The sequence below is a fragment of the Hyperoodon ampullatus genome (assembly GCF_949752795.1).
Source record: "Hyperoodon ampullatus genome assembly, chromosome: 2".
Taxonomy (NCBI): domain Eukaryota; kingdom Metazoa; phylum Chordata; class Mammalia; order Artiodactyla; family Ziphiidae; genus Hyperoodon; species Hyperoodon ampullatus.
The window spans coordinates 197,325,762-197,352,198 of NC_136915.1; the positions used below are offsets into that span (position 1 = coordinate 197,325,762).

The 26,437-nt window shown below is 58.6% G+C and overlaps 1 protein-coding gene across 1 annotated transcript; it reads right to left on the reverse strand.

Moving 5' to 3' along the window:
• Positions 1-6,136: 6,136 nt before the first annotated feature.
• TNNI1 (troponin I1, slow skeletal type) lies at positions 6,137-11,778 on the reverse strand. Its single transcript, XM_079696847.1, has 6 exons — positions 11,743-11,778; positions 10,883-11,014; positions 8,968-9,057; positions 7,583-7,759; positions 7,235-7,344; positions 6,137-6,393 (listed from the first exon to the last, which is right to left on the reverse strand). The coding sequence occupies exons 2-5, from the start codon at positions 11,006-11,008 to the stop codon at positions 7,237-7,239; spliced, it is 501 nt and encodes a 166-aa protein (XP_079552973.1). The 5' UTR covers positions 11,009-11,014; positions 11,743-11,778; the 3' UTR covers positions 6,137-6,393; positions 7,235-7,236.
• Between the last annotated feature and the right edge of the window lie 14,659 nt (positions 11,779-26,437).

Here is a 26,437-nt window from a genome sequence, read left to right on the forward strand (position 1 = left end):
ACAAGAAAAAGTGTGAGTAAATGGTGGTATTTCATCATTTCGTTCTTTCACAGGGGAGAATTTTACAATCTTCACCTCTAATGACCTTCAAGGCAGAAGCATGCATTTCGAGGCCCATGAGAAGGACATGGAGCGCTCGTCTGCTGTGCAGCGCAGCAAGGACATGGTGTGTGGGATCTGCATGGAGGTGGCCTATGAGAAAGCCAGCCCCAGCGAGCGCCGCTTCGGGGTCCTCTCCAGGTGCAACCACACCTACTGTCTCAAGTGTATTCGCAAGTGGAGGAGCGCTAAGCAATTTTTAAAAATTTATTTATGGCTGCGTTGGGTCTTCGTTGCTGTGCGCGGGCTTTCTCTAGTTGTGGAGAGCGGGGACTACTCTTCGTTGCGGTGCACGGGCTTCTCACTGCTCTTGTCGTGGAGCACAGGCTCTAGGCGCACGGGCTTCAGTCGTTGTGGCACGTGGACTCAGTAGTTGTGGCTCGCGGGCTCTAGAACACAGGCTCAGTAGTTGTGACCCACGGGCTTAGTTGCTCCGCGGCATGTGGGATCTTCCCAGACCAGGGCTCGAACCTGTGTCCCCTGCACTGGCAGGCGGATTCTTAACCACTGCACCACCAGGGAAGTCCACGCTAAGCAATTTGAGAGCAAGATCATAAAGTGAGACTCCTCCCCTATCTTCATTTGTGCTTTCTATCTTGGGGAAGAATTTAGTATCTTGTGCCAACTTTCAACCAGGTGCACCGCATTTAAATGCATGCATTTTATCTTGAAACTGGGGTATTCTTCTAAATGGGATTTCTTCTTTGTATTTCAGCTTAGCTTCTAGATTAGTTGGTATATCTACTTTTATTGGAATGAGGAAGCCCTATGTATCAGTTAGTAGAATCTTCATGCTTTTCTCTGAGGAGATTGTGTTTAATGGATTAGCCAATTTAGGTTCAGAGAACAAACTTATCTAAGCTCTGAATGTATGTTTCCTGACATTTTACATTTTCCACTTTCTTATTCCATCCATTAAGCTAGCCAATAATCCACCATCCTGTAAGGATTGTTCTCATAACTGAACAAAAACTACATAATCTAAACAGAGCAAAGTTACAAGAAAGAAATTTATTTAAACAAACAAACAAACAAACAAAAGCATGCATTTATGTCAGGTTGACAAAAAGACGCAATGCATGGTTTGGGGAGCCAGAAACATCGAGAACCAGGGGAATAAAGCACGCAAAACTGAGGATCGCGGGCTTCCCTGGTGGCGCAGTGGTTGCCTGCTGATGCAGGGGACGCGGGTTCGTGCCCCAGTCCGGGAGGATCCCACGTGCTGCGGAGCGGCTGGACCCGTGAGCCATGGCCGCTGAGCCTGCACGTCCGGAGCCTGTGCTCCGCAACGGGAGAGGCCACAACAGTGAGAGGCCCGCGTACCACACACACAAAAAAACTGAGGATCGCTTTTACCTTTGTGGAGGGGAAGTGTTATGGTTGGAGAGGGGTGTGCAGGGGCTTCAAAAGCATTTGCAATAACCTAATTCTTTTTTTTTAATCGAAGTATAGTTGATTTACAATATCGTGTTAGTTTCAGGTGTACAGCAAACTGATTCAGTTATACATATATATTTATGTAATTATTTACTTACTTATTTTCAGATTATTTTCTGTTATAGATAATTACAAGATATTGAATTGCAGTTCCCTAGTTCTTAAAATGAGTGGTTGACACAGAGGTGTTCACCGTATAATTCTGTGCATCTGTTAATAGCTGTGAGCCTGTGCTGGCCACTTCCCCTGGGGAGAATCCAGGAAGGCAGGGCTTATCACCCTGGGAATCCCCTGGTCCAGGAGGGGAGTTTTCAAGACTCCCCAGCCGGTGCGAGGAGGGAGCCCCCTCTCTCTTCCCCTCCCAAGGAAGACATCGGGCTCTGGAATCCCCAGCCCCAACCCCTGTCTACACAGGACATAAGGCAGCTTCTTTTTCCCCAAAGAGGCCAGAGTGGAGACCAGGGGATCCCCGGCCCCAGGCCAGAGGGGTTGGAAGTCACAGCCTGACTGTGACTGGGAGGTAAGACCCACACCCTAAAGAATCCAGGGCAGTGGTTCCCTGGCTTTGGGTTTCACCAAGTAATAATACTTTTTAAAATATGAATACACAAATGGTGTTGCCACCGTTTTGGGGTCTTTTTTGTTTCGTTTTGTTTTTGTCTTTGTTTTTGTTTTTGCGGTAGGCGGGCCTCTCACTGTTGCGGCCTCTCCCGTTGCGGAGCACAGGCTCTGGACGCGCAGGCTCAGCGGCCATGGCTCACGGGCCCAGCTGCTCCGCAGCACGTGGGATCTTCCCAGACCGGGGCACGAACCCGTGTCCCCTGCATCGGCAGGCGGACTCTCAACCACTGCGCCACCAGGGAAGCCCCAGCATTTTGTTTTTTGAAGTAAGAAATTAGAAGACAACAATTACCACTTCCTGTGCTCCCACCCCTTAAGTACAGGGTATCTTGATACTAAAATAATAGAATGAATGCATGCACACTTGAGAAAAGGAGAACCCTTTTCCCTGAATACGTGTAGCTTTATGGAAACTTCACTGCAGTAGCCCGGTTTCCTCAGCGGGCAGTGGAGCAGTAGAAAGTTGGGTCACAGAGATCCAATCAGGAGAATTGCATCCGGAAAATTCTAAAACGAGGGCCATGTGTGCATCCATCACACTGAAGGGCAAGCAAGCCACCACCCTCACGGGCACACGGACACACACACCAGGCTCACCCCTTCCGATGGATGGCCACGAGCGCATATGTGCACGCACGCGCACACACACACTCCTCCCCAGGGCTCCCGGGTTGGAAAACCTGCCCTGGCATCTAGGTGTGGCCATACTTCTCTCCTGAGCCCAGAGCCAAGGGTGGGGCTCACCCAGCCCGTGTCAACCAGTGGAGCCAGGTGGGTGCTGACCCGGGGCCAGAGGTGGGCCACCCGCTCAGGCCCCCGGACCACTGCCTCTGGCCGGGAGACCAGAGCTCTGTCCACCTACGGGGAGTCCAGGGCCCTGTTCTGTCCCCCTGGTTAGGCCTGTGACCTTGAGCAATTCAGTCTCCCTCTCTGGGCCTCCAGAAGCCGGCTACAGCCCTGTGCACCAGAGCCACGGGCAGATGGGGGCTGCGCTGCTCAGCTGTGGCCTCAGGGACCCACTTAGGAGTGTGTCTCGGGATAGAGTGCCCGTCACCCACCTCCAGCAGAGGGCCCGCTGGCCGGCTTTAGGGTTGCTGAGGAGGGAGCCCTGCTGGGGTCAGGAGAGGCGGCTGCCGTCCACACTGGTCCCAGCGGCCTGTCCCAGGCTTCAGCAGCTTGGTCACCCACCTGGAACAGACCTGGCCAGCCGGGAGCCCTGCGGGGAGCCTGACTCACTTCGTGGGGGGCCGTTGGGGCTAATGTTTAACGGGCTTCCTCCTTGGCGGGACACTCCAGTCCCTGCAGCCCTGAGCCTGGGCCTGCCCTGACCATCCTGCTGCGAGGTGGGCCCCAGACAGACAGTGGGCTCGGCCTCCTGCCCCGTGGATATAGCGACCTGGGGGGCGGCTGGCCTCCTGGGGCTCTGGGGCAGGCAGGGGCGTAGCAGGTGGCGCTCTGCCGTGGTCGTCCCTTCCAGGAGGCAGGAGCTCCCCCTCCAGCTGCTGCTATAGGTCCACGTCCCTGCTGTTGGAGAAAGTCGGCCCCTTTGCCCATTTGAGTGCATTTGCATCTCATCTGAATGTTTTCTCCTCTCTGGGGACAGGCCAACTCCAAGGTGCGTATGCATTGCCCTTGGTCCCTGGCCACATCCCTTCTGGAAAGTTACAGGTCGGGCTCTGTTGAGGCAAGTCTGATCCCAGAAAAGGGTGACCCCCAAGGCAGGTTGACCCAGGTCCCTGTCCCCAGCCTGTAGCTGTCACAGCCCGTGACTCATGGTGAGTGACTTCAACTCTCCCAACCTGTCTCCTCATGTGTCAGTGAATCTGAAATAACAGGGTCTGCTCCTTAGGTGTTGGTGAGAACGTAGTGATGTGATTCTGATAAGGCATGTTATTAAGTCGTGACTAAGAGTCCGGGCTCGAACAGACCAGCTGAGTTCGGTCCCGGCCCCTCGTTCACTAACCGTGTGACCGTGGAAAGGTGTTAACCTCTCTGTGCCTCACTGTTCCCATCTGTGAAATGAGAGTGGTTGTGGTCCCTGTCTCATGGGGTGTCGTGAAGGTCAGATGAGCTAATTCAGGTGCAGAGAGCAGTGCCTGGAGCGGAGTGAGGGCTGCGGCCGCTGGTCTTCAGTGGGGCCCAACTCCGGCTCCGCTCTGCTCGTGTCCAGGCTGGGTCCCTGCGTGGTGAGTGGGGACCGGGTGGAATCGTGGTTCTCTCTCTCCAGAGACCACGCCTTCCACCCAGGCCCTGCTGTGGCCACAACTAAGCCAGCCCCGCCCACTGCCACCCCAAGGAGCCCTGTGACAGAGCCCCCTGGTCGTCACCACTCAGGGCTCCATTGCACGGGGGGCAGGCTAGGTCTGGCCCTGCCAGGAAGCAGAACGGACTGGACATCCTCCCGGAGGGCTTTGGGTGGGGCTGGGGCCCTTTCCCAGAGGACCCTCCTCCCACGGGCTCTCTGCGCCAGGCGTTTGCTCTGAGTCAGGCCTGGCTTTGCAGGCCAGGGTGGGGACCCCAGCGTGCTGGGCCCTGGGTCAATAGCCAGGGGGGCGGAACCAAGCACTGCCTTTGCAACTCGGGGCCAGGATCTCCCAGGGCTGAGAGGAAGCAGCGGGGGAGGCCACGCTACGGACCCAGGCCGGCCGCAGTGACCTGTGGGTCAGGGAAGGGGGTGTGTGTGTGGCTGCCAGGCGCGAGACCCAGGCCAGGCTCTGTGCCTGGACCAGCCCCGCTGGGCTCTCCAGGTGTGTGTGTGTGTGTGTGTGTGTCTGGGTGTGTCTGGGTGTGTCTGTGCCTGAGAGTTTCCGTGTTTCTAGGAGTTGTTTTCTTTGAGCACGTCCACCTTTCTGCCCACTGAGCTGTTTGCAGCAAGGACCCAGGCAGTGTTCTTCCCCCAACACATCTCAGGCTGCTGGTCCTTCAGGGGCTGGCCGGGTGCATGGCTGGGAGCCAGACCCCGGCCCAGGGGCCCCTGGTGCTGCACTTTGCTCCCAGCTTCTGGCATTTATGGCAGATAATGCACTGGGAGCAGAGGGCAGAACAGGGACTCACAGGCAGGTGGAGGGCCCTTCACACGGCCCAGCCTCTCCTGGGACCAGTGCCGGGTGGCCAAAAAGCCAAGGGCCGGGCCGGGGACCAGCTGCTTCCTCGTAGGCAGATCTCAGGAGTCACATGACACTGCGTGGAAAAGCCAGGCCCTCTCTGGTCCAGACGTTGGTCTCTGCTCCACGGGAGCCGCTGTCTCCATGTGTGTGGAGGGGTGCCCCCAGGACCCCCATTCCACCCCAGCAGACTTGCACCCCCCACCGGGCTTTGGTCCAGATGTCAGTGGGATGGAGAAGGACCTGACCTGGAGGACAGACAACTGACTGCCCCCCCCGCTCGGGACAGAATCAGTCCTGGGGGACATGGTCCGTCAGGAGTGTGAAGGAAAGACAGTCAGGCAGGGTGGATGCAGGTGGACAGGGCTGGCCCAGGGCCCAACGGGAGAGCCCAGGGAAGGCATGAAGAAGGAGCTGCCTGGTGGCCGGGGTGGAACTGCAGGGCATCCCCCTGGCTGGGCCAGGTGCTGAGCAGGACACTGACCTGACGGCTCAGCCCCGAGGGTCAGGTACACCAGGGCACCCGGGAGGGGGGAGCCGGGGGAACGGCCCTGTGAGAGCAGCAGGGCCAGGGGCTGGGAATGGAGGGGCCCCTTGACAGCTGCAGGTCAGGCTGGGCTGAGCTGAGCCCCCTGGGGGTGAGGCTGTGCTATGTGGTGTCACCGGACCAGATGGAAGGGGGACCAGGGGGACCTCAGCAGGTGGCCCTCCATGCTGACCTGAGCTGCTGCCTGAAGCCCAGCACAGCCTCCCTCACAGGCTCCCTGCCTTCCCCCTCCCCCAGGTGCTTACAGCCAGAGCTGCAGAAGTGACCAGGACACTGGTTTTAATGGAGAGGCTGTGACGCCCACAGGCGTTTGACATACAGAGTGGAGGGTGCATGCCTCCTCGTGGCCTGGTTGCCCCACAGCGGCCGGGAGCCCCAGGGAGCCCACCCGCCAGCCAGGCGAGGTCTTCAGACGCTGCCGTTCCTCCCCTCTTAATCCCAGTCCCGCCGGAAGGCGCTCAGGCTGGAGGGGAGGCGTGGGAGCGGGGGGGCGCTCTGCAGTGCAGGGGGGTATGCTGAGAGGCCGGCGGGCGGGGCTGGAGGAAGGAGCCGGCAGGGCACCCGGAGCACAGCTTGGCCAGCTGCCTGGGGGACAGAGAGGCAGCAGCCCTCAGTTCCCAGGCCTTCTCACGCCGGCCCCCAGGCTGGACTGCTGTCCACAGGGGCTCCGACGAGCCTCAGCTCTCCCCCTCTCACACCCTCCTCCCCACGGGGCTCCTCGCACCTGTCCGCCTGGGCTTTCTCCCACATGTGGCTAATCCCCACCTCTGAGCTCTGGTTGCACCATCAGCCCCTGACATGCCCTCCTGCGGCTGCAACCCCGTCACATCCTCGGAGAGCTTGCCCCGCCAGGAGGCTTCTCAGATAGACAGGGCTATCGGACAGACCCTGCCCTGTTGCATGTGCCCTCCGCACGCCCACAGAGGGCTTCACGTGTCCTAACGTTGCTGCTTTCTCCAGCAGCTTCCTCGGAGAGTGGGTGGCCTTGTCTCCTCTGAATAGAAGCCCCCCCAGCCGACCAGTGCTGGGCACTTTGCAGGATTCCCCAGGAGGCAGTTAAAAGTGCTTTAGACTTTTGGAAAGTCAGAGCTGGAAGGCCCTGGGGGTCATGGAATCCAGGGGTTCTAAGCTCTGGCATCAGAGTCACCCAGGGGCTGATCCCACCCCCGAGTCTCGGATCCAGCAGGCCTGGGAGGGGCCAGATAATCTGCGCCCCAGGTGATACACCTGGGGGATCACGGAGCTGATGCAACCGCCATGCTGCAGGTGAGGGAGTGAAGGGCTCCGAGGCAGGAATGATGTGCCCGCAGTCTCGGGGGACCAGGACTGAGCCACCTCAGGGCTCCTCTTCCCCGCCAGCCACTGTCCTGGCGTCCCTGCCGCCCTGTTAACTGGGGCCTGGGAGCAGGGAGCTGGCTCTGCCTACCTCTACTGGGAGGTCGGGGACTTAGCAGCATCAAACATCTTCTTGCGGCCCTCCATCCCGGACATGGCCTCCACGTTCTTTCTCCAGTCGCCCACCTCCACAGGCCGCTCCTGTGGGCGGCCACACAGGGGACACTTAGCGCCAGGCCCTCCCTGCGCAGGAGCAGCTGGGTGATGGGAAGTCAGCCTCCCCTAAAAGGTGGGACATCCCAGCCCTCCTTCTCCCAGAACAGGGTGGTGAGGCCTCCCCTGGTCTCCCAGGGCTCCTGGAATGTGCTGCCAGCTGGCGGGGCTCCTGCGGGGGCTGCAGGGCTGGCCGAGGCCGCGTCGGGTGAGGTCGGGGGCTCACCTTCTCCGTGTCCTCCTTTTTCACAGACTTGAGGTTGGCGCGCAGGTCCATGGACACCTTGTGCTTGGAGCCCAGCAGGGCGCGCAGCATGGCGTCGGCCGAGACGCGGACACGCCGCAAGGGGGGGCGCTTGAACTTCCCGCGCAGGTCCAGCACCTTGAGCTTCAGGTCCTTGATCTGCGAGGAGGGGGCAGCTCAGGGTCCCGGGCCCCAGCCAGGCCCCACTTCTCCAGGCTCCAGGCCAGGCCCTCGGGGACTCCCAGACCCACTATCTGTCACCTTGCAACAGCCACCTCTGTTCTAACCTATTCTATTGGTACAGGGGTGAGTGGCACTCGGAGAGGGAACTCCATTAGCCGTGGCGGCCATGGCGGCCATGCAGGGAAGACAGAAGTGTCATTCGGAAGCCCTGTTTGCAGTGGGACGGGCCACTGCCTCTTATTCCCGCTTCTAACCAGTCCCTTCCTGGTGAGCCTTCAGAGCAGCTCATTGAGGGCACAGCCCTGGCCCAGCAGGATGGATAAACCCCATGTCCGAGCCCCCTGGGGGATTTCCAGGGTGCAACCTCAGGAGGAAGTTCTGGGGGGACCCGTGAACCCACAGAGCGTCATTCCTGCTGGGGAGAAGTGGGAAGGAGGGAAGTGGCTCCAGTCCCTCCCCCGCCTCTGCTGGAACAGGAGCCCACGCCAGGTGCAGGAGCCCTGTCCCTCTGCGTTCTCCCCACCACACCAGAGCTGGGTCTGGGTGGAGCTGACGCCCTGCGCCCCCTGCCGGGGGAGTGCTGAGTGACTGGAGTCGGGGTCAGAGGCCAGGCCCATGCCAGGTCCCCCTCTGTGTGACCTGGGCTGAGCTTCTCAGCCTCTCCGAACCTCAGACAGTCCTGTCTGTCAGGTGCAGATAAAAGCACCACTTCGTCCACAGGCGTGCAGGGAGGGTCAAAGGGCCAACGCACATGAAAGCCGTTTGCAAGGTGAGGCGTTACTAACAGGCTGTGGTTATTTGTGTGGGTGAATGAAAGGGGAGACTTCCCTTCCACTGAAGAGCCCACCTCATAGGTTGGAGGAAGTCTGTGCTTTTCATCTGTGTGAAAAGCGTCACTTTCTCTCTGCCCAACTCCAGCCCTGGGGGATGGAGTGCAGGGACCAGAGCTTCCTAAGTGCCACTCCCCAGACCCGGCAGTGGGAGGGGGCCTGGTCCACAACTGCCACGTCAGTGCCCACCCGACACCCCCAGACATCACCCGCCACCCACCTGACCTGCACCGGCTGCGCCTACCCCCCACACACCACCCTGTCCCAGCCAGCCAGCCTGCTCCGGCTGTGCCCCTGCCAACCCCCAGCCCCGGCCCGCCTCCCTGGTGTTGCTACCCCCCAGCCCCGGCCCACCTCCCTGGTGTTGTGCAGGCACTTGGCCTCAATGTCATATCTCTCCTCGTCCACCACCTCCACCTTGGCGTGCAGGTCCCGGCACAGGTCCTGGGGAAGCAGGGGTGTCAGGAAGGGAGATGAGGGAGCCGCTCAGCCCCCAGCCCCCCTTTTCCACCTCCCAGCCGGGGGCCCGGCGCCTCCTCCACCTCGGCAAGACCTGAGCTGTGGAAGGGGCTGGTGGACCCCCTCACTCTGAATGGAAGTCCTGTGCTTTCCTTTCCGAGGGTACTTATCGCTAAAACGTTTTCTTTTTTTTCTTTTTTTTTTTTTTTTTTTTTTGTGGTATGCGGGCCTCTCACTGTTGTGGCCTCTCCTGTTGCGGAGCACAGGCTCCGGACGCGCAGGCTCCGCGGCCATGGCTCACGGGCCCAGCCGCTCCGCGGCATGTGGGATCCTCCCGGACCGGGGCACGAACCCGTGTCCCCTGCATCGGCAGGCGGACTCTCAACCTCTGCGCCACCAGGGAAGCCCTAAAACGTTTTCTTATGATAAAAAGAATGTAAGTTAATTGTAGAAATTTTGAAAATTATATATTAAGCAAAAATAATAAAATAAGGGGACTTCCCTAGCGGTCCAGTGGTTAAGACTCCGTGCTCACAATGCAGGGGACACGGATTCGATGGAGCTAAGACCCTGCGTGCTGCGCGGTGCAGCCTAAACAAACAAAAAAACAAAAAAATACTACTACTAATAATAATAAAATAGGAATAATTAGTGATAATAATAATTATTATTTAATTAATAATAAAATAGGAATTATTACCACCAGGCAGTAATAACATAGGTTACCGCCTGGAGGTAACCATCGGTGACATGTTGGTCTACAAATGGTGAGACTTCCCTGGTGGTCCAGTGGGTAAGACTCTGAGCTCCCAGTGCAGGGGGCCTGGGTTCCATCCCCGGTCGGGGAACTAGATCCCGCATGCCACAACTAAGAAGTCTGCATGCCACAACTAAGACCTGGCACAGCCAAAATAAGTAAATAAATGTCTTTTTAAAAAAATGGTCCCTGACTTACGATGGTTCAGCTTATGATTTTTTTGCCTTTATGATGGTGAGAAAGCAGTACAAATTCAGTAGAAAACATACTTGGAATTTTGAATTTGAATCCTTCCCAGGCTGTGATGCTCGGTGCTGGGCAGTGCAGCTCCCGGGCAGCCCCGCGCTCATGAGGGTGACCACCCACACACTTAAAGCCATTCTGTACCAGACAACCATCTGCTTTCTCATCTTCAGTAAATTACATGAGATATTCAGCTCTTTGTTATGAAATAGGCCTTTTCTGGTAGTTGATTTCGCCCAACTTTCAGCTACCGTGAGTGGTCCTCACACGGTTAAGCTGGGCCAGGTGAGCTGTGATGTGCGCTGGGTGAGGTGTACAGTGCACTTTGGACCTACGACAGTTTCACCTGACGCTGCGCGTCTTGGGACATAACCCCATCGTAAGTGAAAGGAGATGTGTATTTCCTTCCGGGCCCTTCACTCTGCAGTCACTGGTGTTTAAACTCTTATCAGTGTTATAACAACATTAAAGGCCTATTTGCAGGGGAAGGACGGGCAAGTCTGGAGAAGTGGGCCCTCCCGAGCATTGCCCAGCTCCCCGCTCTGCACCGTCACGCTGCTCTGATACACGACCTGGCCCCTGCTCAGCCCCCCACCGCCCCCCTGCTCATTCCCCCACCACCCCCCCACAAGCAAGCCCCTTCTCCCTGCTGAGGCTCCCTTCCCACTTGTAAAATGGGACCCAACGCCCCACCCCAGCCCGACCTCGCCACACGGCGTTGTGAAGACTAATGAGACCAGGTAAGGGGGGAGCCACTTGTAAAGGACAGAGCTTCCAGCCCAGCCAGTCAGAGCCGCTGCCGCTGCCCACCTGCAGGGCGCTGAGCGACAGGCCTCGGGTCTGCAGCGGGGAGATGCGCTCGGCCAGGTAGCGCTTCTTCTCGGCCTCCCGCGCCTCGTGCTCCTGCTCCCAGCACTCCTTGGCCTTGGCCAGCATCAGGCTCTGCGCAGGACACGGCCGGTGAGCGGGGCCCGTCCCCCACCTGGCAGCGGGGCCTGAAGGGGAGGTGCGCCCCCCACCGCCAGCCCAGCCCCGGACGAGGCCCGGCCCAGGCAGCGCTGGGCGCCTGTGAGCAAGGCGGCGGCCGAGAGTGGGAGTGTGTGCGCGGCCACGTGACGCAAACCCTGGGAGACCGCACACGAGCACCCGCGCCCTTCGACCCCGGACCTGACGTCCTTCAATTCTTCCTCTTACCATTTCTCACCTTTTTGGGCCCCAGAGCTCCTAGGGAAGAATCTCTTACCAAAATAAAGCAAGCCCTGTGCCCCCACCAGGGGTCCCACCCTGAAGTTGGTCCCGCCTCCTGCCAAGCCCCAGGTAGGTGCCAGGACCAGAATTCCGGGTTCCCACCCTCTGACCACAGGCCCCGGGCTCCTGCCAGACTCCCTCTGCTGCGTCCTCCTCCATCCCCTCCTCCATCCCCTCCTCCATCCCCTCCTCCATCCCCTCCTCCATCCCCTCCTCCTCCATCCCCTCCTCCATCCCCTCCTCCATCCCCTCCTCCTCCATCCCCTCCTCCATCCCCTCCTCCTCCATCCCTTCTCCTCATCCTCCACCTCCTCCCCACTCTGGTCTCCCTCCTCTTTGACCTCCCACGACCCTCCCCCCCAGAGGTGCACTGCACCCCTCTGCCTCCGCGGACGCCTCCCAAGAGCCGGGACCCTGCTCACCTTCAGCAGAAGTTTGCGGGAGGCAGTAATCTTGGGTTTACTCTGAGGAGAAAGAGGAGGAGAGACGGGTGAGGTGGCGGCTACAGATCCGGAACTCTGGAGCAGGCCGGGATGAGCGCCAGCCTGTCACCATCCTTACCCAGAATCCTCATCTCAGGGTCCCTTAAAAGCTCATCTTGTGATTGCACCCCTCAGATTCAGAGACTCAGCTCACTGACCGAGGGGCTGAATCCTGCAAGACACTGTGTGGGTCACGGGGTCTGGGCACCCCCTTCCTCATCTGTGAGTCAGGATGCTGAGACCCACCTTACCCGGTCCACAGAGGGACTACAGACAGAATGAGATCATGGGTGAGCACCAGCTTCGAGCAGCGTGCATGAGGCACACGGCCTGGCGCTCCGGGGCAATGTTGTGTCACGTCAGAGAAGTAAGCCGTGAGTTCCCTCAAGAAAGAAGCTCGTCTCTTTAGACGTCAAAACTTTTCTTGATGTCGACACAATCCATATAGATGGCTCTCAGTTATGAAGACAATATTTTCTCTTCTTATTAAAAATGCTTGACACCTCTTGCTGACTAGATACGTCCTAATACGTCTTGGCCCTGTGGCAGCGTCCCCCAGGGAAGCGAGAGGTAGCTGCTCCATCCCTAACTCCGAGGGCTCCTGTCTCCTACTGGACACAGGCGGTCACTTCTCATGCTACCGGTGACCGCTGCCCCCCCACCACCTGCAGCTACTCTGCTGAGCCCCAGCCACAGCTTGGGTTTGCTATTCTTGTGCGTAAAGTAGAAGCAATCGGCTTTGAGCTGTCCCTGTGGGAGAAAATGAAGGGGCTCTCGTGCCTGGGACATGCTTCGAATCCAGCTATTCAGGGTGGTCTGTCTTTTCCTCTCCGAAAGCCAAGGGTTTTGCTGTGTGTCCGGTCCGCGTGGTTGCGAGGGAATGGCCTATTGCTATGAGCATCACCAGCATCTCCAGCCGCGGTTTACACTGCCCTGCACCCACGGAAATGTCTCACTGTCTCCCCACCACCTCGCTGCCCATCAGTCCCCAGGGACTCACTTTCACATGAGCCTCAGTGAAACTGAGAGATTCACACGACTATGGAAAAACAGAATCTCTGCCGAGTGTCCCCTCCATCCGTGCTGCTAACTCCCAGCCTGCCAGCCCTGAGTCCACAGCTCCCCAGCTGCAGTCCCCACCCCGGGCGGGGCGGGACACAGGCTGTGTGTCCTCAGCAGCCTAAACAGACCTGGGCTCTATGGGGGCAGGGCTGTCTAAGACCCGAGGGGAGGGCAAGGATTCTCTTGCTCCTCCCTCTGTGTCCGGTGGTGGGCGGGGCTGGAATAACCCAAGGATGATCCCCTCCCACCTTTCTAATGTAGATCTGCAAGGACAGGAAGGCCCCCAGAGCTGGACGCGCTCTCAGACCCGGTGAGGGAGAACTGCTCGGTGGTCAGCATGGGTGTAGAGTCACACCACCTCTGTGTGGTCCCAGCCCCAGGACCACCTTCCAGGGACGTGATGCACTGGGGCACCCCCCGCCGGACCTTGAGGAGCCCCACGTCCAGAATCTTCCCCCAAGGTTTATATTCTCCAGGGAATTTGCTCAGCCACCGAGCGCCCCTCCCCAGGCCTTGACCCAAGCTCTCTCTCCTCAAATGCCCACCCTACCGTCACCTGTCTAACGTCCACCAGGACAGAGACACCCCCAGTCTTACTCACCTCGCTGCAGGCATCCATCACAGGAAGGCCAGGGTGGGCAGGGGGCGGCGGGGGAGAGCAGAAGACAGAGTGAGTGTGAACAATGCATAACATCCATGCGACAGCCGACCGTGTGGACAGGCTGGGGGAGGGGCGTGGTGACAGCACACCAGAAAGAAAGCAGACAGACATCGTGCAGGGGGACCAGTTCGAGGACAAGCAGAATAGAATAGAAACCCTCAGGCCCTGTGGGCTACTGGAGGCCCTTTTGGGAAACACCAGCCACTGTACACTGGGGAGGGTGGAAACCTCCTAGGCTGTGAAAACTTCCGGCCCGGGCGAGTAGGTACCTCCCCAAAGCTTGTTCATCTACTGGGTAATGTTAAATCATGGCCTGGGGCTTGTGATCCATCCATCTGATCAGTGCACACAAACTCTAAGACACAGGCCAAGAGGGTCTTCCGGCAACAAACTGGGAGCCAGTTCTGCTCGAAGCCTGGGAGGACACGTGGACCCTGGGGACCCCGGCTCTCAGGACTGTGCCTGTTTCAGGATCTGGTCTCCCGGGGAACTGCTTCAGGGACCGAACAGATGATGTGAAATCTGCAGCAAGGGCACATGCCTTCCTGGGCCCTGGGGCGGGAGGTGGGGAGGCAATACTACTTACACTTCCGGCATGGTGGTGGTGGGGCGGCACCTGGGGCGGCACCTGGGGCAGAAGGAACCACGGATGAGGGAGAGTTACAGTTCCTGCCCTCCCCCCGACCTGGCTGGGCCGTGGGGCTGTGTCAGCCGCCCAGCCTGGGAGAGAAGGTCCAATAGCAGAAAGGAAAAATCAGACATATCGCCTTCCAGTGGGTCAGGATGGGGTAAATACTTGTCCATTTGCTCTTTTTTCTCTCCATTCACTTACTCACTCATTTACAGGGGAGAGAAACCTTACAAAGGCAAAGAAACAAAATGAGAATCAAAAGTGGTTCTGCTGGGCTTTTGTGCAGGACCAGGATCTGCAGACTACAGCCCACAGGCCAGGACTGGACTGTTTGCTTAAAAGACTGTAAAGCAAAGAAGCATATGCGACAGAACCTTATGTAACCTGCAAAGCCTAAAATATTTCCTCTCTGGCCCTTTCCAGAAAACGTTTGCCGACACCTGTGGGGAACAGAATGGGATACACAGAAAATGCGTTTGGAGCTGGGGGCTGGGTGCTTGCTCACGGGGCCTCAAATGACAGGGTGAGACAGACTGTCCTGTGGGCAGTGGGTGGTCATGAAGGTCTCAGAGAGGGCAGGGTCTGGAATAGTGAGCACAGGCCACAGGAAGCCACCACAGGGCACACCTCCAGGGGGCGCCATTCACATGGATGGTGATGAGCTGGGACAGGTCCGTGAGGGGGCCCTGCAGGGGGGTCAGGCCAGGAGCCAGGGCAAAACCCTGTGTCCCACTCTGGTCTTCACCCTAACCCTCTCCGGGCCAGCTTTTCCCTCTGCAAAATCAGGGGTTAGAGAACTTATTTTCCATCAAATATTTGGTTCTTGAACCCTTTGTTCAAAGCAAGTCCAATCAATAGAGCGGCTGGCCCTGGTGGAAGGGGCGTTAGCCCAGGACCCCCATGCTCCTCTGTGAGGTCCTCTGCCCGTGGAGCACAGTATGAAGCCCCCTGACCTGGGACCCTGGGACCCCTTTTAGTCCGAGAGTCTGGGGCTCAGACCGAGGAGGGGGTCCTCGAGCCGTAGAGGGGGATGCTCCGCAGCCAGGCCTGACCACCCTATGGCCCGGGCTGGACAGAGAGCATTCCAGCGGAGGTGGGGGGGGCACTGTGCCAACGACACAGGGAGGGAGGGGCACGGCTGGGGTGGGAGCCGGTGTGCAGGCGGGTTGGGAGCCCTGAGCTGGGTTATGAAGTGGAGGATCAGGGAAGGGATGGGGCCAGGGGAAGGCTGAGCACAGGGCCAGGATTTTGGATCTGGTCCAGAGCCTGGTGTGGGTAGGGGCAGGCTGACCCTGAAGGACACGTGCAAAGTGGCCACCGTCACCTCCTCCAGAGCCGCCTCCGCCTCTGCCTCGATGCCACCCTTTCCCCTCGTGCCCGGAAGCCTGGGTGGGGCTCAGCCACCCCCGCCAACTCCCATCCGAAAGTCTTAACCACGCCCCATCTGCCGCTGCCTCGGGGGTGGAGGGAGTGTGACCCAGAGCTTCAGCTGTCACCCTGGGGCACAGAGGGGAGTGGAAACAGTCCGCACATTCCCGAGATGCTTGGCTGCAGTTAGATTTATCACCAGCTGTTTATTCTAGGGCCGCACTCCTCTGAAGACACCAAGGAGGTCCAGAGCGGAAGAGCAGCCGGGGAAGAGCCCTCCCCAACCCGGGCCCCTCTTCCGTCACCAGCCCCCGCAGCCCGGTGCCCGGGGGCACAGATCTCACTGAGGAGGGACGTGCTCGTCCTCGGTCAGGGGGTGGGGGGTGGGGGTGCTTCCGGCCGTGTCCACACCCCCCTAGACAGCCACTACCAGTCCCGCCAGGACGAGCTCCAGGCCCGCCCCCGGCCCGCCCGCTGACAATCACCAGTCCGGGGGTCCCAGCCTTGCGCTGGCACCCACCAGATGGGACCCCTCGACAGGTCCCCTGGAAGACAAGCAGAGACAAGATAAGAACTCAGGATGGAGCCAGCAGCTCAGAGGGAGGGAGAGCCGCGCTCCCGGCCCCCAACAGCAAGAGGGAGATAACGGGACCCACGGTGGGACAAAAGGCCAGCCACGCCGTGAGACCGAGACTGAGGCTTTGTGTGGGTCTGTGTGCGTAAGTGTGAGTGTGTACGTGACTGGGTGTGAGGAGGGAAGGGACCACAACTTTCTACTCAGGCTTGTGCTCCTCCCCCTGCGCGCCCACACCCCCGATCTTGGACCTCAGTTCCAGGGCATCCCGGTCCTCCCTGACTGACTGCTCGCAAGGCTGCGGCTGTGGACCCCCCAGCACCCTGAGCTCTGAACAGGAAAGCCCGCCCACAGCTGCTGGGGACAGTCTCCAGGCCCCACCCCCACCCGCCACCCTCCCCCGCCACCCGCCACCCTCCCCCCCACCCCATCCCCCGCCTCGGGTCCTCACTGGTGTGCTCACAGGCTCTCGAGCTCCCACCCCAGTGCTGTCCCCCCTGCCTTCCCCCAAGAGCCCCCCTTCTGTGCCAGAGCCAGGAGGCTGGCTGGCGCTCTGTCCACTGTGCAGACAGCAAAGGGCGCCAAGCGAGTTGTCAAAGACGAAGAACAAAGAGGCAGGACGGCTTCCTTGGCCGGTGGCGGCGGGCGTAGGTGCAGCCTTCCGGCCCCCGAGTCCTGCCCTCTCTCCTCCTTCTCCTCCGACCCGGGCGTCGCCCCCTGCACTGCTCACCAAGCTCCCCCTCAACTTCCAAAAGCAGCCCCTCTGCCCCTCTGGTCCCCAACGCGCCCCTCTCCCTCCTGGGACGGCTGGGCTGCTGTGTGAAAACGATCCTCGAGGCTCTGCCGGGGGCTCCCTGGGCAGCCTGGAAAATCCTGCTCACGGCTCCAAACGGGCAGGGGGCTCACCTCCAGCCCCAGTCTTGCAGGGCAGAGGCCGCCCTACGCTACTAAATGCTGCGGGACAGTCTTAGGACCGTCTACCAACAAACCCAGTGGCACAGGCGAGACCATCTTCTTCGCCATCCCAGCCCTCGCTTGCTCCTGAGTCCGGAGCCCCAGCTCCACTGCCCGGGCGGTGGACACTCACCTTCCTGGGTCTCCGTGGGTGAGATGGTCTCGCCTTGCAGTTGACTGCAGACTGTGCGGGGCAAGCGAAGGGGAAGCTATGAAAACTACGGCCCACAGCAACTGGCGGGTAAAAATAGAACAGACGCGCAGCCCCTCCCCCTCCCCGCTCCCCCGCTCCCCCGCCCACCACACACACACCTCACGAAGGGGACACCGCAGCATGCACAGCAGCCGGCGGGCTTGAAGACACACGTGTGCCAGGCTCAGGAGGACACGGCGCCTGTGCACACAGCGGCCACCACCTAGGAGACGGCAGCCCCGGAAAGCGGGAGTGGATAGCAGACTAGATGGGGCTCCAAGCAGGGATGGGGCCAGGGCACCGGGAGGCCCGGGGGAAGGGAGGCCGTCTCGCTGGCCCTGCGTCTCTCGCAAGGGAATGTGGAAACCAGGCCCCACAGCCCAGGCTCCAAGAGGGCAAAAGGCTTGACATTCGGGCATCTTCTGAGGCTCTGGTACACGTGCGCCGGGGAGACGCCTGGACCTGGGGGTGATGTAAACAGTGCTGAGGGGGTCCAGTGAGGGTCCTGGGGCTGAGCTGACCTTCAAGCTCGTGGCGTCTGAGGGTCCACAGATGCTCTGCACACCCTCTCCTGGTGGGTTTCCCGGGCTCCAAACGGCGCCCCACACCCCGTGCCTGGAACTTGGTGAAACCAACGCCCTCTCTCCCCTGACCCGGCCTCTGGCACCAGCCACATGCCAACGGCATCCAGGGGGCTGGTGTGCAGGGGCCGCACCTGTTTACTGGTTATTTTTAGGGTGATGGATGAACACCTAATACCCACCCTACGGTCAGGGGAAGACAATGCCTGCTATGCTAATCCAGTGGCTATTATTGTTGGTCATCTCGTGGGCCAGGAGCCCGGGCTGGGGCAGGACAAGCAGGACGCTGACCCCTCTCGGAGGCCAGGAAAGGCCTTACCAGCAGCAAGAGGCTGGGGAGCTCTAGCCAAGCGTCAGTCGGGTGGGAACAGAGCTCGTGGACAGGGGTGCCCTCAGGGGACATGCCCAAGTGCCGTGGAGGGGTACAGGCGCCTCCCTCTGGGCCAGCAGAGGTTGCTCTGATTTGGCTTTGGTCAGGTCGCCTTTGGGAAGCCTCCATGCAAGAAGGCTGCCAGGGAGAGAGAACCGGGTCTGGGAGGTTATATGGGGGGGCGGGGGAGGAGGTACAGGATTCCAGGTGGAGGGGCTGGGATGGAAACCAGAGGAGCAGCTGGGGGTCAGAGAAGGAATCTAGGGGCTGGGGATGAGTCTGTGGGAGTTTATTGCATTGGTGTATTAGGTTTATAACTTTTGCAATAACTTTCATACAAAACCTTAATATGCGCAAAAACAAAATGAATCGTCTGCGTGGATTATCCCGCTTTTTTGAAAAGGAAAAACAAAGAGAACAGATTGACAAATAGAAGAGTGAAATAGGGGCAAAACAACCTAAAAAGTAGGCGAGCAGATGACCTCAGAAAGACTTGGTGACTGGGACCCTCCCAGCGGACACTCCCCTCCGCAGGGACCACGAGGAACCACGGCCTCGGCGGGGCTTGATTCATCCTCAGGCTCCATGGGGACCCCTGTCCCAGGCCCCCGTGTCCTGACTCCACCCACACCTCCCTCACCCCACCTGCCTCCACCCTCAGACCCACACGGGCCTGCAGCCCCGCTCAGCCACGGAGGGAAGGAAGCCCGTGCCCTCACGCCCACCCACCTCTCCTGGGCGTCTCCTGCTCTCTGCCCAGAGATGGTCTTCAAACATGGGGCTGTTAGGCCCTGTTGCCCTGGCACCTGCTCCTCTGTGTGGGGTGGGCACAGAGGCCCCAGAGCCCACCCCAGGCCCGCGATCTCCGGCTGCAGGCTGCCCACACCCAGCCGTGAGGCCCCCCGCTGGAAGTTGCAGCCCCAAGACCTCGCTCTCTGTCCCAGTGCCTCTGCAGCCTGTCCCCTGCGCTTGCTTAAAATCGTCCTCAAAAGGTCCCCCCACCTCAGAGCTCATCTGCCCAGGGGCCAGTTCAATCCCTTCCCATCCTGCCTGCGGACAGGAGCTGTCCCCAGGGCTATGAGGCCGAGTCTGGCACAGACGCGCCTCCCCAGACACAGAGCCAGAATCAGGGTCCGTGGCCTGGAGAGGCGCAGGCAGAATTCCCTGTGGTCGGCGGAACAATGCACCGCCCGCGCCCCCCAAAAACCATAATGTCATGTCCTAATGAAAATGGGACTATGTCACCTTCTAGGCAAAAGGGACTTGGCAAGTCTGATTAAATAAGGAGCTTGAGTCGGGGAGATTCTTCTGGATCGTCCACGGGGGCCCCACTTAACCACACGGGTCCTTAGGAGACGAAGGCATTAGCGTCAGGGTCAGCGGTAGGAGATGACAAGAGTGGCAGAGGCCAGAGAAGGGAGGATGCTGGCTGTGAGCAGGAAGGGGCCATGAGCCCAGGCGGGCAGGAAACAGATTCTCACTCAGAGCCTCCAGAGGGAGCAGCCCGGCGACGCCTTAGCTTTCAGCCCAGTGAGACTGATTTTGGGCAGCTGACCTCCAGAAATGTGAGACACTAAACTTGTGCAGCTTTGGAAGTAGGAAATGAATACCCTCTGGGATGCTGGGCAGGGCCCGTGGTCACGGTCCAGGCAGGCTCGGGGAGCTCAGAGAGCAGAGCCTACCCAGGCCCAGCGACCTCCCACGTTCCCGGCCAGAATCCAGTCCTGCCCCAGGGCCCGGCCTCCCCTGGCCAGCTCTGGTACCTCCGAGAGGATCGTAGGATGGAAGACCGTCCAGCCCAGTCACTGTGCCCGAGACGGACGGTGACCCAGAGAAAAGAGGCTGCATAGCGGGGTCAGGCCTTCCAACCCCTAGCCCCAGGCTCCCGTCACACTGCCCCAAAGCCGGTCACTTCCGGACCTGAACTCTAGCCCAGTTCTGACCCGAACAGCACCTCCTCTAACCCTGACACTGTAACTGGACCGACTCCACGGCGCACAGCCCCCCCCGCACGGATGCAGCACCCCGCCCCACCCCCCACCCCTGCACCCAGTACCCAGCGTTTCGGCCCCTCTCAGGCCTGCCCGGTTGTTCCGTAAGGTGAGCAATCCACACGTCTACACCGCGGCCCCAGCCCTGACCCCTAGAACCTCGTCCCTCTGGTGGTCTCCCGAGGTGGTCCCTTGCCCTCTAGAAATCTATTTTGTGCCGTTTTGTGTGAGATGCTGAAACAGAGCTTATCCTGTGCCTACTCCAGCCTCATCAACAGCCCCTGCTTGGGCCCGGGGTAGGGGGCTGGCCTCAGCTCCCCCCCCAACATTCACCCCACCCGCAGCTGCACGCCGTCCACACCGCACCCCAAAACCCAGCTGCATGGGGTCCTCCAGACCCCAGCTTCCTCATCCATAAACTTGGTTCACCATGTACGGTGACCGGGCCGGGCCTGGCATCCTCGGGGTGAGGTTGGCAGCCTTCCCTGGGCCTCTTTTTAAAGTCCAGGGGGAGTCCGCGGCAGCCACGACCAGAAGCCGGGCCTGTGTGACCGGGGTCCTCTCAGATCTGTGACTTCGCGGCACAACTGTCAGACCAAAGGGCTGAGGACCAGGGGGAGGGGCCGCTTGGGGGGTGGGGGCGGCGGGAGGAGACCCGCAGTGGGTGCAGCCTCGGTCCGCAGCCTTCCAGTGTCACTCTTGTCCCCCAGGGTGGGTGGCCACAAGGCAAGGAAGGAAGTGTCTGACCAGGGGAGCAAAGCTCGGTGAGGCCGTGGGTGGGGACCATGACCCTCCCCTCAATGGCCGACACCCGTCAGCCGGGCTCTGGCCAGGCTCTGGTCTGCAAGGTGGAGGAACCCAGCTTAGCAGGGGCCGAGGCCCGGCCCACCTGCCTCCCTGCTGCCAGGGGCCCCTCAGTGACAGCCCGCAAGCCCCTCCTGGCTCCTCCACCCACCCCCACCCCTGTCTTGAGCCCACCAGCCGGCCCAGGGCCAGCTCAGAGGAGGCGAGGCAGAAGGAACGAAGAACCGAAAAGGAGTCACCCCTCAATTTTCTGCCACAGACCATGCTCCCCAGCAAGGCATTAGAGACGCAGTGAGTGGACGCACAAGCTCAGAGGCAGACGGCTCTGCCACGCACATGGATGCCCCTCAGGGTAGCGTCTGCACCTCATTTCCTCACCTGGGAAATGGGGGTAAAGCGCCCACCTCGGGGACCCCTGCAAGGCTTAATGAGGCCCCCTGTACAGAGGGCTTTGCAAACGCTTAACAAATGTCAGCCGGGATGTTCTCACGGCAGCCACCCAGGAACAGCCTGAGGCAGGTGCTGTGATGAACTCCATTTTATTGATGAAGAGACGGGGCCCAGAATGGTTAAGCAAGTCCCTTAAGGCCCCATAGCGAAGAGGAAGCAGAGCTGAGACCAGCACCCAGGCCTCTGTGCTCCCTCACCAGCCCCGCCCTGTGACATCTGGCAATAGACAGGAGCCACCGTCACTGCCTTAATGTGTTGTCCCCAGCCAGTGAGTGTGCGGGCCATGGACTCCCAAGCCCCGTATAATTCATCCCTGCACGAAAACCACAAGTGATGTTCTGAATTACCCACTGATTCTCTTCCTACCAAATTGTAGGAGGTTTGTTTTAGACAGTTTTCAGTGCTGAGACCCCTGAGAAGGGGCCCTTCCCTCCCCTCCCGGGAGGCCTGGGGGGCCGGTGACGGACCGGGAGATAGGGGGTGAGTCCCTGCTCAGCTGGACGTCAGCATTCCTCACTGTCTCCTCCAAAGCCTGCACCCCCCATGTCACCTCTCCACACCCAGCTCCCTCCACAGCCCCCCCTCCCCAGTGATGGGACTTCTAACCTATATCTGTCCCCTCAGGACACAGTGTGGCGTGCGGCAGCCCAGGCCTCTGCTGGCCCAGTGGACTGAGGGCATCAGAACTCCTGCAGGGCTTGGTCAATGCAGATTTGGGGTCCCTGGCCCAGAGCTCCTGATTCATCAGGTCCGGGGTGGAGCCTGGAAGTTTGCATTTCTAACAAGGTCTCGGTGATATTGCTGCGGCTGCGGGTCTGGGGACCACACTTGAAGAACCCCTGTAGGTAAACCAAGTCGGCACCCCCCACCTCACCCCCCGTCAGACTCAACCCTGGGGCTGGAAGTCTGGACTTCAGCCTGTGCTGCCCACATGCCCCCGGCCACAGAGCCCGTGAGCCGGGCACAGAGAGCCCAGCCGAGGACTGCCCTGATCCATCTCCTGCCTTTGCCCCCGACTCTCCAAAGCCTGAACTCTGGGGGCGCCCACACTCCCCACCATCGTTCGCTCGTTGGTTCCTTCTTCATACCTGCGGGAGGCCCCCTGCATCCCGGGCGCTGACCCAGGCCTGGGTTCCATGGCCAGCCTGGGACCCTGCCCCTCTGCCGCCGGGCCTAGAGGGTGCTCTTGGGTGCCCTGGCACCTCCTCACCCCTTTCACTCTGGTCCTCCTTCCCAGAAATGATTTTCGTCTTCGTCAGAGGGACAAACTGAGTCCCAGAGCTAAGAGGGGAGGGTGAGTCAGTGGGGACAGAGTTCCAGCCGCCCTGGCACTAAATCTGTGTCTCCTGCCCGGGGGCCCCGAGGTGAGGCCCGTGTGCCCAGCGGCCATTCCACACGCCCCCTCGGCCCCTGCCCATCCTCTGGTCACCACGGCACAGAAAATGGCATTGCCACGCCCAGGCGCCAGACCAGAAACCCGAGGGCCATCCCCCGCCCCCGCCCCCGCCCCACGGTCAGTGGAGCTCCGAGCTCTGCCCTCCTCCCTGCCTGGAGTCCCCCATCTGCCCTCTGCCGTCTCTGCCCAGCCACCCCACTTTGCCAACTTCGCTGCAGCCTCTCTGGGATCCTGCGGCTGCCTGAACCATCCTCCTAAAATGAGGACACGGTCCCATCCCCAATTCCGCCAGCAGTGGCCTCAGGATGAAATGGAAACCCCGCAGTGGGCTCGGCCGCCCTTTGTGACCTCCTCTCAACCTCCCCGCCTCCACACACCCTCAGCTCCGGACACGGGACTTCTCGAAGCTCCTGGAGCTACAGATGCTTCTCAGAAGGCCCTTCTCTCACCCCACCCGCCTCTAAGTATCAGTGGAGCATTGCCTCTTCCAGGAAGCCTGCCCTGACCACCCTGACCGGCCTAGGAGCCCTCCTCCAGGCCCCGGTGCATCCCTCCTTCCCTGCACTTAACCCGCTGACATCATCTGTTTCATCATCTGGAGAAACCTGAGTGTCAGCCCCACGTCATACTCCTGTTTGTATACTCAGCGCCCGGCACAGTGCCTGACACACAGTAGGTGCTTACTCAGTGCTCATGGAGTAAAGGAAAGGACCGACGGAAACACGGAGAGGAGGCTTCTGACCAAAGACAGTGCAGGAAATCGCCTCTCAGGGCTCAGGAGGGATCCTGCTTTTTCCTGGGGTCCTGGAATATGGTCGGGGTGCCCATGGCCAGGGGCCCGGGGGAAGGGTCGGCTGGGAAGCTTCTCGTTCAAGCTCTTGGCACTTGGAGTGTCCAGGCCCCAGCTGCCCCCTCCCCCAGGGAGGGGCAGCCGCAAACTCTCGCTGACATTGACACAGGTGATGAACCGTTTTCCCCTCCAACAATGAGCTCAGACAGACATGGAGACAGCAGCTGGGCAGCTGGGCCTTTGTGGATGTGAAACTGAGCCCTCAGAGGTCACCGTGGGCTATGCCCACCCCCCTCCACCTCGCGTTCAGGCCGGGGCCAGGAGTGCCGGGGGGACACGGGTGCCAACGCAGCAGAGGGCCCTGCACTCTCTCTGTCCACCACTCTCACCCCAGGACGATTTTGCAGGCACCTTGGGGTAGAGCTGGCTAGAGAGGGGCCTTCTCAAGATCAGAGGCTCTAAGGAAGTTCCCTCAAAACCCAGCCAGAGTGAGATGACCTCTCCAGAGCCCCGCACCTCCTTCTGGGGCCGGCTTCGGGGGTCCCGCTCTTTCCACGCTGGGGCAGAGGAGTGGGAGCGGCCTTGGGAAAGCGGAGGCCCCTTCTGTGTGTGCCCTCCCTCTGCCAGTGCAGACACCCAGCCAAAGGTCCGCTCACGGCCCCCACCCGCGTTTCCTCTCCTTGTCAGAGGGGTTGTCTGTAGGAGGGTCCACAACCCAGAGTCCTGCCCTCGCCTTGCTCCTGGCCGGTCCAGCAGGGGACACGATGCTGCAGACACAGAACTGCACCCCGATGCAGGGTGCAGGAAACCAGCAGGGCAGAGGTGAGCCTGATCCTCCCGGCAGACCCATCTCTTCCCCATCATGGACTTTTGAACAGGTGGAGCAAAAGCAGGCACAGGTAAAACCGCTGATGCCACAGCAGGAATCAAGGTCGCGGCAGCAGGCTGTTTTCCCACGATGCGCTCACTGGGGAAAAGCCAGTTTCACGTGAGAGTGTCCTTGATGAGACAGAACAAAGTGCTAAGGGAGCTCTGTTGAACACAGCTGGTACACGGTGAGCTGGTCCTCTGTCTGCTTGTAGGTGTGAGGACATGGAAGCCGCCGCTTTCACGTGTCATTTTCACTTGATTGAAAACTATAGTTAGTCGGACTTCAATGTTGGTAGTTTTTTTCTCAAAAGTGAATACAGTGGGCCTGTCACCTCGAGGGAAACAGCTGCCCATTAAAAAATTCAAGCTTTCAAGAGAAAATGCAAATCTGGGAAAATTTGTATCTGCCATTCTGAGCTCGACAGTTTCCCAAATATGTAGACTTCTCTGATAAGATTGGCAGTGGTGTTAAAGAATGAAATTTTTACAGACTCGCTGTATGATGTATGAACTGTGTTCACATTGGGAAGATCTGCATGTTTTCCAAATGACCAATGAGGAGTGTTACAGAATCACCCTGTAAGAGATCCATTCAAAGTGCAGGATAAATGTGGGTTTTAATGCAACTTCATTGAAGAATGAAGACTTCGTTGATATGGTTTCAGATTCCACATTGGAACTAACCTTCAAGAAACTTCTGCCTGTTGAGTTTTGATACAGTAACCCAAGAAGAGTATTCACAATTCTCTGAAAAGATGATTAAAACATTCTACTTCTCTCTTTTCCAACTACATATCTGTGTAAGGCTGGATATTTTTTGTGAACTTCAAACAAAACATATTACAACAGATTGGCTGCAGAAGCAGATATGAGAATCTAGCTGTCTTCTATTGAGCCAGACATTAAAGGGATTTGTAAAAGTGTAAAACAGTGCCACTCTTCTTATTAGATATATTTTTTTAAAGATTTATTTATTATTTATTTATTTTTGGCTGCGTAGGGTCTTAGTTGCGGCATGCGGGATCTTTCATTGCACCGTGCGGGCTTCTCTTTAGTTGTGGCACGCGGGCTCCAGAGCGTGTGGGCTCTGTAGTTTGTGGCACGCGGGCTCTAGTTGAGGCGCGCGAGCTCAGTAGTTGCGGCGTGCGGGCTTAGTTGCCCCGTGGCATGTGGGATCTTAGTTCCCTTGTCCCCTGAGGTCGTAAGGCGGATTGTTTACCACTGGACCACCAGGGAAGTCCCTTGTTAGATATTTTTGCTTTGTAATTTTATTATTAAAACTATTATTTATAGTAACTAATGATAATGTATTTTATTTGTATTTATACATTTGTTATTTATAACATTATTAAAAATATTTTATTTATGTTACACAGGCTTATGTAAACCTATTTGGGCTTACATAATAAGATGTAAGATGGGCTTATTATTATACTATTAAATAACTCAATCAATATTGAAATTTTTTTCCATTTCCATTTCTAATATGGTAAATATTGGTAATCATGACCGACAAACAAAAGATTTTTAGGGCCCTCAGTAAAGTAAAGGGGTCTTGAGCCCCAAAAGTGTGAGAACCACTGTTCTGTTTTTAGCAGATTATTATTGTTATTATCCTGATTAATTTATTTTATCTATCAAATAAAGCTTAAAAATAGAAAAATGATCAACAAAAAGTGAAGTATGATTTTTGCTCCTGTCTAGTGGCAGCCAAAAACAGGAATAATTAAGAAATTCTTAACTTCCAAGTTATTGTGTGTGGATTGGCCACGGCTAACCTGGGGATTTTGGGCTTTGTGGTTTCACAAGATGCGCGTTAAATGACAAGTTAGAGAGACTTTGATAAGGAACCGCATGAAACTGGGGTTTTCACTTCAGTCCTTCTGGGCGAGAAAACTGCCTAAATTTTAGTTCTCATCATCGCCACCAGAGGGCGCACC